This window comes from Anabas testudineus, chromosome 3 (genome assembly GCF_900324465.2).
Source record: "Anabas testudineus chromosome 3, fAnaTes1.2, whole genome shotgun sequence".
Classification (NCBI taxonomy): domain Eukaryota; kingdom Metazoa; phylum Chordata; class Actinopteri; order Anabantiformes; family Anabantidae; genus Anabas; species Anabas testudineus.
The window spans coordinates 17167173-17177593 of record NC_046612.1 but is presented as its reverse complement, the minus strand read 5'-3'; the positions used below and the strand labels follow the sequence as shown (position 1 = coordinate 17177593).

At 39.7% G+C, this 10421-nt stretch overlaps 1 protein-coding gene across 1 annotated transcript; it reads left to right on the top strand.

Annotated features, from left to right (window-relative positions):
* The first annotated feature begins 1204 nt into the window (after window positions 1-1204).
* Window positions 1205-9689, top strand: zdhhc13 (zinc finger DHHC-type palmitoyltransferase 13). The gene is made up of 18 exons (XM_026378814.1): window positions 1205-1234; window positions 1328-1426; window positions 2351-2574; window positions 3713-3835; window positions 4193-4270; window positions 4541-4685; window positions 4788-4852; window positions 5033-5195; window positions 5655-5780; window positions 5917-6050; window positions 6184-6284; window positions 6603-6727; window positions 6808-6870; window positions 6962-7055; window positions 7526-7609; window positions 7713-7870; window positions 8314-8411; window positions 9083-9689. The coding sequence occupies exons 1-18, from the start codon at window positions 1220-1222 to the stop codon at window positions 9219-9221; spliced, it is 2034 nt and encodes a 677-aa protein (XP_026234599.1). The 5' UTR covers window positions 1205-1219; the 3' UTR covers window positions 9222-9689.
* Window positions 9690-10421: the final 732 nt, after the last annotated feature.

The window sequence follows — 10421 nt, the reverse complement described above, 5'->3', positions numbered from 1 at the left end:
AATATTGCGACATAACCCTAATACTCGAGTTTCAAATTCAGCACTGCAGATTGAACTATCAGTGGTTGAAAATGTGATAAGGCATCTATTGCAAACATAAAAAATATTGATTTTTACTTACAAAAGCAGCTTTGTGCATGTGAAGTTTTATTTTGAAAACCCGTTTATTCAAAGGCTGGTTTGTTTCAGGTTTAAAAGTCAACATGTCACTTATGAATTTATCACCAACCATGAGATGCATCTTATTCTTCATTGAATCTGCATGTGTTCTATCTTTCAGCCAAAGCAAAGAAGATTTTCTGCAAATTTCCACTGGGATGCTTGTTGTTGTTGTTGTTCTACACAGAGGCATTAAAACATTTATAGTCACTGCTGAATGAGGCCAATAGCAGCAGCGAAAGGCCTGTAGGTGGAGTAAAACAATGTCCCAATGAAAATCACTGTTACATTTAAGACCGAATGAAAAAGTGTAAGTGAAAATGCGTTAAGGTAACAAAAATGGCCAGAAACAACTTTTCCTGCTTGACATTTTACCTTCAAAATACAATGTGCGCATGTTTTAATGTAACAAAAGCAGTGGGCTACAGTTTAATTAAAGTACAATAAATAGTTTGATACATCTGAAATCAGAGCCTTGAATCAGATGCTGTAATCCACTCTTCTCCTGAATCGCTTCTTTAAGATTAGTTAAACACTTCAACACAAGGACGACAAAATCCCCTCGGGAAATTTGAAAGGTGTCTTCCACTTTATACTGAATGTGTTTTATGTTTAATAAATTATGTTTACCAAATGCATATGTGATAAGCCCACATTCAAAGATAGATTAGTAAGTCATTGGAAAGCTGTGTGTGATATTTTTTTTTAATTCAAGCAAACTTTATCCATACAGGTTCAATTAGAGCATTTATCCAGTAATAAATCAAATCTGAACTCATCTACATGGGATAAAAGTCAAGTTAACCTTAAAACCAACACCTCACTGAGATCTAACTATTAATGGGCTCAATTACAATTTCACAATCTGCCAGAAAAGAAGTTGGATGATTCTGGAAGTTTTTATCATCTGAATGAAGTGAAACCAAAACCCAGTGACACCCTTAAGGTGAGGCCTTCTTTATTACTACATGGGGGGGGCAGCCTTTAGTGTCCTAGCGCCAGTTTTCTCATGATTCATCCGTGACCCTCTAAAGAGTTGATGTGTCCATGCCTGCATCAGATGTGTTTACATGATGTAAGTATCTCTGTGGATTCTCTAAAACAAACATGTATCTGCAAACCTCCAGTTTCTCCTTTCACTCTATCGTCGCGACTCTTACTTTGAAAGGCGCCCAGCGGAAGTCGACTGTTGACTCCGGTTCGTCCAGCGGTACGAACTTTCTCTTCGTTCCTCTTCAACAAGATGGACTGGAGTGAGGACGGTCATGTAAGTCTGGGTTTGTTCATCGGCTGCTTTTAAATGCTCGGTGTGTAGTGGTACCGTCTCACCCGGTGGACACCTGGCTGATGTACTGTTTGTGAACACGTTGCTAGCATTTTAGCTAGCTTACTGTCTAATTGTCGCTCGTCGGCGAAGCAGCTGTAACGCGGAATTAGCGACCTGTCCGGGCTGTGAGCCATCACACGTATCGGCTGTCGGTATCTGACTGCTGTTGGCTTTGTTAGCTTCCTGCTAGTTACCTGTCGCCGAGCAGCAACAGCTAGCTGATCTCTTGCTCGGACTGAGTTAATTTTATTTGTGTAAACGTATCGACGTCCACAATATGGCAGGTCTGTCTGATTCGTCTGTGTGACATGATGGTGATGATGATGATGATGAAGTGACAGCCAGCGCTTGTTTAACCATTTCACTGCGTGGTAGCCTTTTCTTGTCTTCTGCTGCTACAGGATAGGACTTGAATCATTTTCTGAACACTGAGACAGGTTTTACCATATGAGATTAGTTGTTTTTCCTGTTGTGCTGGCCACTCTGATGCCTTCTCGACGCCCTCTCACTGTGGAGTGATCCACAGTCCTACTGTATCTGAAGATTATATGAGTTTATCAACTGGATGTCATCCAAACCTATTCAACTTACCGTTATTTAAAATAGTGATATTGAAATCAGGTCATGCAGAAGGGAAAATGAGTAGTGCTTACATTTTAGAGATCAGCACCACACTATTCCTGCCTGACATTGACTAGAAGATGTTTGCAGACTTACTTTCCTCTTGTCAAATAAATGAACCATCCCTAAGCTCTCAAAGGCTGCAAATGCACAGTGGCCCCATAATGCTACTGTTCTTCGCCAGTGTAAGGTTTCTATCTGGACCACTTTAGGCCAAGTTTGTCTTTTCTATCTATGTTGCAGGATCACAGCCACATGCGTGACAAATGTCACCATGGACATGGAGGTCATTCTCACAGTCATGGTCCAAGAGCAGCTGCCTTTGGTGGGATGGCGAATCCGTTCATGCCGGCATTTCATGGACCGTTTGGCAAAAGCGCAGATCAGACAGTGGAGCTCACTCAGCAGCCGAAAAAACGGTCGCACATGGATGACAGCAGCAGCTGGGACATAATAAAGGCAACACAGTAAGTGATGGAACAGTAGATATTTTATATCATTTCTCAAAGGTGGCATGCAAGCAGCAGATAATGTGCTATTTTTAAATTGCTGTCATCTCTTCTTCGACAGCAGTTGAACACTAATATGTGAGTATCGGTGCGTACATTTCAAAACTAAAATGATGGAGTCATTAGCCGAGTGAGCTGAAATGTAATCAACTGTGTTAAGGCTTCAAAGTTTTCAAACCAATCTGGACCGATTCATTTAATAACAAAACAGACTTCTGTGAGTTCTTGTTGATATTTGATTGCATATCAGCTTATGTACAACAGCTGATTTCCGGAACACACACAACCATTTTGTTGAACAAACACCCCTTTGCTGTTCAGCACACATTTTCATATTTGTTTGTTTTTTCAGTGAGATATTTGCTTTGTTTTAGCAGTAATAAAATAGTCACACAATTCAGATTAATTTGTGGTGAATATGAGCTTCAGATATATTGAAATGGTGTTGCACAGAGGAAACCACAGAGGTTGTTTGCTCAGGTGAATTTCTGTCACAAGTAGTTGATCAATGAATTTGCACAGGGTTCGCCTAAAAAAAACAACTCAGAGCATACTGTACACAAAGGCTTTTAAAGCTCTGCATTTAATTTGCAGTCAGAGGGTTAGGGTTCATGTTTTTGTGGAGTTTGACAGGTATTTACCAAGAAAGCTGCACAGATTTGTCAGTAAGCCTTAGTTGACATTAGTACATGGCTATAATCAGGGAGTTGAGGTGCAGCAGAGCAAAGGTCACCCTTCTTGTAAGAAGGAGGGAAAGAGAAAAGAATCTACAGAGCCACTGCTATCGGTCTGTTCATCTGTCCAGGTAGTGGAGATATTTAACCATGTGTAGTGCTGAAACTATGATGACATAAACCTGCTTAACCACTTTGCAACACAACTGACAGCTTGCTACTAGTCGAGCTTGAAATGTGGTTTCGTCTGTAGTTTTTTATTTGGATTCTGTATTTTAGATATGTTTGGTTTTTGGAGCACTGTGCAACTTAATGCTGGTTATGTATCTGTATGTACTATTCTAGATTAAATCTGTTTTTAACTTTTCTTCTGCTGTGAAATGTAAAATTATTATTCATTTTTCTGTTTCTCTGTGTGTCAGGTTCGGCATCCTTGAGCGCTGTAAGGAACTGGTGGAAGCAGGATATGATGTCAGACAGCCAGATAAGGAGAATGTTAGTCTGCTCCACTGGGCAGCCATCAACAATCGCTCAGAGCTGGTCAAGTAAGACCTTCAAATATAATTTGTTAGTTTCTGTTTAGCTGACATCCCTGAGAGATTTGAGGAGTGACTGAATCACAGCATCTTACTGTAAATGGGATGCTCAGGTGACTGATATATAATTTGTTCAAACATACTGGGCTATTTCATTTTTTAAATTATATAGGATCATATTGGCCGTTGGAATCACTCCATCTTTCAGTTTGATTTAAGAGTCATGTGCTCCCAGCAGAGAGAAACAACTTCACACAAAGACCTGGAGAAGAGATTGAGACACTGATATAAAATCCCCAACACAAAATGTTCTGAACTATCAAATCAATTTTGTTTTAACTTCTGCTTTGCTGTTTATGCTGACAGGTATTATATATCTAAAGGGGCAATAGTTGACCAGCTTGGTGGAGACCTGAACTCTACCCCTCTTCACTGGGCCATAAGGTGAATGTATGACCACTTGTAGCTTGGTTTGAGTATACTCTTTATAGATTTTATTAAAATGGTGAAAATCGGTTATTGGAATTTGAATCCAGTAATTGAGTACATTTCTTATATTGATTTCTTAGCATGCACTCTGAAGCCGTTCCTGTACTAATTCAATTCTAACTTAACAGTGAAAGAGATTTCACTTGCTGGTAACTGATACATTGACTTGACTTCTCAGTTATTTCAGTGTTTTCACCACAAAGCTGCCGTTGTTTTTTTGAACAGGCAGGGGCACCTCTCAATGGTGATACAGCTGTTGAGATATGGAGCGGATCCCTCCATTGCTGATGGAGAAGGTTATCGTGCTCTCCACCTCGCCATTCTCTTCCAGCATATGGCCATAGCAGCTTATCTAATGGCTAAGGGACAGGTGAGCTTCCAAAGACAGGGTTTCTATTTTCACTCGATGCAAATTTTTGTTTTGTTTTTATTTCCAGGCTGGCCTTTATTTGCCTCTTTGCTTCCTTTCTAGGAAGTTGATGGGCCTGACTGTAATGGACAGACACCACTGATGTTAGCAGCCCAAAAAATCATTGGGTAATCAACTTATTTACATAGGTGCAAAAGATGTAATTCAGTAGCTCTTCATTAATCCCATTATTCAACATAAACCTGCCTTCCTTTAATATAAACATGGAGATAAACTGTAATAATCTAAAAAATGTTTCTGCTCAATGTGGAAACGTGACTCAAAAATATGTTGTTCCTCTCTCCTAGGCCTGAACCCACGAATTTCTTAATCAAGAATAATGCTTCTGTTAGTGCTGTGGACAAAGTGAACAGGAACACTCCGCTGCACTGCGCAGTGCTGGCAGGAAACGTAGACGCTGCCCACATCCTGTTGGAGGCTGGAGCCAGTGTGGACTCAGAAAACATCAATGTGAGCTTCACAAAACTCATATTGGAACAACAGTATTTAGAGTTTAGTCTGAGAGTAATACACATCACTAGTCAGCAATGTACGCACAGTAACTGACCCTAACTGCTAAATCACGAAAGAAAATCTAAAAAGTGGTGAAATGTTGAAAAAGTGGAAGTGAAAATATCAGTTTAACATGTGTCACAGCTAGTTTGGCTCCAGCTGTGGTCTATACTACATCTGAAATGAAAAAAAAAATCAATCAATCCGGTACAATTCAGTTTATTTAGATGGTGCCAAACAAAAGTAATTTACAATATAAGGTTTAAGACCTTGTAGAATGTAACAATAAACCAGATTTAGAAATATGCACTACATTACATTCAAGAGCTATGCCTACCTGCCCACAGACATTCATTTTGAATTGATTCAAAAATGGTACATGTTTTCATGATGTGTTTTTTTGTGGTTCTTCTTCAGGGTCACACGCCCATCGACTTGGCCCACCAGGTACACAGCCCACTGCTCATCCACATGCTCAACCACATTAAACAGGAAAGGATTCGCTCCAACTCACGCTGCCTGCGGATGGTCAACAGATACAGGGTACATAGAAACTAAAGAGCACACATACAAAGACATTCAGATTTAACTCTTCTGGTTACAAATAAACAGCAGTGTGCAGTCCAATTCTTAAAAGTTGTTACTTTTTTAACTGTCCTTCCTTTTTGCATTTACTCAGGTCATTCTGCAGTTTTTGCTCTGCACGGCCATGTTTGGAAGTGTGGCTGCAATCGTTGACATGAACTCTGAGTCGTGGCTGCTCAAAGGGATCCTGCTGGCCTGTGTGATAGGTGTCATCAATCTGGTGTCGCGGTGAGACTGCTGGCTGTTGTTAATTCAGTGAAGAATAACTAAACCATTTCACTTTGGTGCTCATCTATTCAATCTGCATTTTGTATAAAACTGCTAGTTGGTCATTGCAATAAAAACGTATGTGTATAAACAGGAATTTCTCCGGTCCAGCCTTCCAGACTCTTCTACCAGCTTCAGCTCTCATGGCTTCAGTCTTCTGGATGGTTGTCACCTGGTGCCTCTGGTTCCTGCCAGATATCCTTTTAACAAAAACAAAGAAAGACGACAATAAAACCTTTATAAACAACTATTTATTTAATTCCCTGCAAAGCAAGGGTTTTTTGTTTCCATTGTAATGTGTCTGTCAACATTAATCACTTGCATCCGTACAACATGTTTTAGAGGCATTCTGGGAAATGTAGGTAGTCTGTATTTCATGAAGATGTGAGTGTAATTTATGTTGTTTAGTTCATAAAATGCTTATTCTGTTCATTGCCTTTAATTTGAGACAGGAACTAGTTGTTTAGAAGTTTAACCTCATTATCAGTGGAGTTTCTTAACATTAAACCCCACATGGACATAGCGCCACAGTTCAGGTTCTGTTCACTCTGAATGCCACTGCTCTGCTCTATTACTACCTCCGCACCTGCAAGACAGACCCTGGATTCGTCAAGACAACTGAAGAGGAGAAGAAAATGGTGGGAATTTTGAAATCGTTCATTTCTCATGTAAACGTTTTGGGCACAACAGAGCTAAGGTGTAGTTTTTGTGTTGTCAGAATGTGTTGGTGTTAGCTGAAGCCGGCTGTCTGGACCCCAGAATATTCTGCACTTCTTGCATGGTGAGGCTCTTAACACAAAACCTTCAGTTTGTTCAACACATTGACACAAACAGTGACAAGCCTGCTGTTTTTTGCATTGATTTGTTCACAGATAAAGAAACCAATGAGAACGAACCACTGCTTCACCTGTGATGCCTGTGTGGCAAAGCAGGACCATCACTCCGTCTGGACCAACAGCTGCATCGGTATGACAAACAATACTTAAAGTGTGATATATAGTAACTAGAAGATACTGTATGTGATCTGTATCCAAATGTTCATTTAAGCTCTGTAGTTCATTGGAAAATATGTATGGTTAAAAGTTTGATGATGAAATTTTGAGGCTATAACTCTTTGGTTGATTTGATAAGAATTCTTACTTTGTCTTTACACATAAATGGATTTTTAGAAAATAAGGTAAACAAAAACAGAGTTGTACATTTTTAATCACAGTCACTAACAGAAGTTAAAAAAATTGGTGCAGAAAGAATGTCATTTAAGTATATTGCTAATGCAATTATTGCCCTCTGAACAGTTGTTATCTATGTGAGTCCTAAATGAGGATGTGAACAGCTCTTGTAAGAGACGATACATCATTCATCACAGCGTCAGCTCCTGCAGAGATGCTGTGTTTTCAGTAAGTTGAAAGCTCAGTACCACAGTTCTTGTTTTTCAGGTGCCAGGAACCATCATTACTACATCCTGTTTCTGTTCTCCCTTCTGCTGATGGGCTGCTGGATGTTCTACGGGTGTCTCATACGTGAGTGAACCAACACACAGTACAATAACTGTGTCTGACACAGTTTTACATTCACACTGGATACAGGTAAAAGTGTGCGTGTTTGTTGGGATTGTTATTTCAGACTGGTCGACTCACTGTGAGCTACATTATGAGGAGCAAGGCTCATTGGGCGTGGTCTCTGCCGCGGTCGGCTGTTCTCCCTGGGTGCTCTGCGTCTTCCTGCTTGCCTTTTACCACACCTGCTGGTCCGGCTTGATGCTGCTGCTGCAGCTCTACCAGGTGACTTCTTGGAGTGTGTTAATGTGTTTCTGTTGTTCCCAAATGTCCTCTGAGTATATAGTATATAGTCCAACCAGACTATTTTAATAATAATAGTTATTAAGAGCAGGTGTGTTTAAGAAGATAGAAACCAGTCTAAAATGTCTCGCATGCTGCCAGAGTTAAAAGCCCAAACCTGTAGCTTATTGGGTTTACCTCATGCACCTGCAGTCAAATAAACATCAAAAATGCTTATTATTGTTTCAATTCTTCACTCATTTTCATTTCAAGGATGAGCACACAGTAATTTCATCCATGATTAAACCATCAGTTCCTGCTGCATTTATAAGAGCATGATAGAGTGAATTTCACATTTGAGCAACAGGCCGCCTGTGTTTATCCACACAGTGAATGTCTTCTTGATCCCGGTGGTGACTGACATGCTTTATTTTGTGTCGGAGCAGATTGCCTTTCTGGGACTAACCACAGCAGAGCGGTCAAGCCTGGCTCTCCACCAGAGGAAACTCCCACAATCTGTCTCCCTGAGACAGAATCCGTACAAGTGAGTGGGATACTAGTTCTGGTCTGATTTACAGCATTACTTGTGGAAGTTATAAAAATAAAATCGGGCCATCAGTCGTATTAAATATGTGTAAGCTGATGATGCAATATTAAATGAGACCTTTAGGGAATGTGAGGTGCAACCAACTACGTTTTGTCACTACAAACTTCAAATTAGGGAATCTGAAACATGTTCATTTTCACACACGTTTTTCTAATTGCAGTACATTTCACTGATTGTTTGAAAGATCTGTTGAATATCATTAAACTCAAAGGCATAGATGTATTGGGTGATGTATTTACACAAAATCTGACTTTTGAAGTTATATTTAATTTATTTCTCATGGGATTATAACTGTGGTTGTGATTATTTTGTGTGATGAAAAGTGCAGGGAAATTTTCCAGTTTGATAATTTAAGTGGACGAGGTTGAAAATCTCGAAGAAAAGAAGTGAATACTTCAAAAATGGTGATCAGGTTACCGTAATAAGATACACATGATGCATTCACATGCATAGTAGAAATACAATGGATTATAAGAAACGCACTGAAATAAATGTGATTCAATGGCACTAGCTGTTCCTTAGCTAGCCAGTCGTGTAAGTGCAGGTATCATTTAACTTACTGTGCCTGAACATCATGTACTGAATCTTCTCTAATCGTCTTCCCACAGTTTAGGCGTGGTGCGGAACCTAGTGTCCTTCTTCCAGCTGCGCTGTTGTGGCCTCTTCAAACCGGCCGTCATCGACTGGACGCAACAGTTTCCACCCGGTCGTGACCAGCACGTGTTCGGACACACGGACATGGTCTGATTTTCGCACAGCCCCTTGCTCAAGGTGAAGGGTCAGACTTTCACAGTGGTTCTGGACCAAAAGCACAGATTCTATTTATTTATTTTATGTATTGGCTTCCTGTGGAAAAAGACCACATTAATTTGAAATTTAAAACACAAAGTAACATGTAGATATCGTTAGGTTGAGTTGCTCTTTGTACAGACTGCTGCTGCCTTAAACTTGACCGGCGTAAGTGGAAAAAAAAAAATCACCAAATTTGGGTAAGATTAACAAAACCTTTGAAGGCCTGAATTGTAATTGAAGTTTTGAGCTGTTTTTTATGAACACATCAAGCTATTTTGTATCCGTTCTGGAAAAAAAAGAATCTCTGTATTTGTAAACAGATGGTTTTATGATTTTTGTAAGAGTTGCATGTGTTTAATAATGAATGACCACTATACTACTTCAATAAAGCAATGTTGTGCCTGTCTTTTTAACTGACTCTAATTGGATCTCTGATTCAAAATATGAAAATATGTGAATGGTTGTCTGTCTCTGTATGTCTGCCCTGTGATGGACTGGCGACCTGTCCAGGGTAATACCCGCCTCTTGCCTGATGACAGCTGGGATAAGCTCCAGCACTCCTGTGACTCTTGAGCAGACAAGAAGTTAAGAAAAAGGATGTTGTGGCAGTTCTTCCTTGTTATTACACCTCTGTCCCTTTTTATTAGAAAGTGTTGCTAAAGGGCTCATTTCCTATTTGTTTCTTAATATTAATATCTTAATATTTTCTCAGTTAAAAGAATGAAAATGTTTACTATATTCTATTGTGAATAAAATAAGAGTTTAGGAGATTTTCATCTTGAGTTGTATGTTGCATTGTTAAAGTAAAAGTCTGCAATGAAGCTGCAGAAAGTGATCGCCCATCTATCATCTTGTGTTCAGCAGCATCATTTTTTTTTATTAGCTCATAGGATTGAAGGGTCTACAGGTTTTCATAGTCCTACTCGGAGCCAGTTTTACTGAGTGAGACATTTTCTGTGTCATCTAATCCCCTCCTGCTCTGCACGCCTGCTCGCACCTAATTGTTGGGGAAAAATGTTCCATTTTGTAATCACTGGTTGCCTTGTTAATTCTAATTAATTGTTGCACAGAATTATTTATGAATGCAAATTGTATTGTATTATTAACTTCTACGAGATGAGGCACTGGTAATTGTTGTGTCGCAGCTGGAGGTAA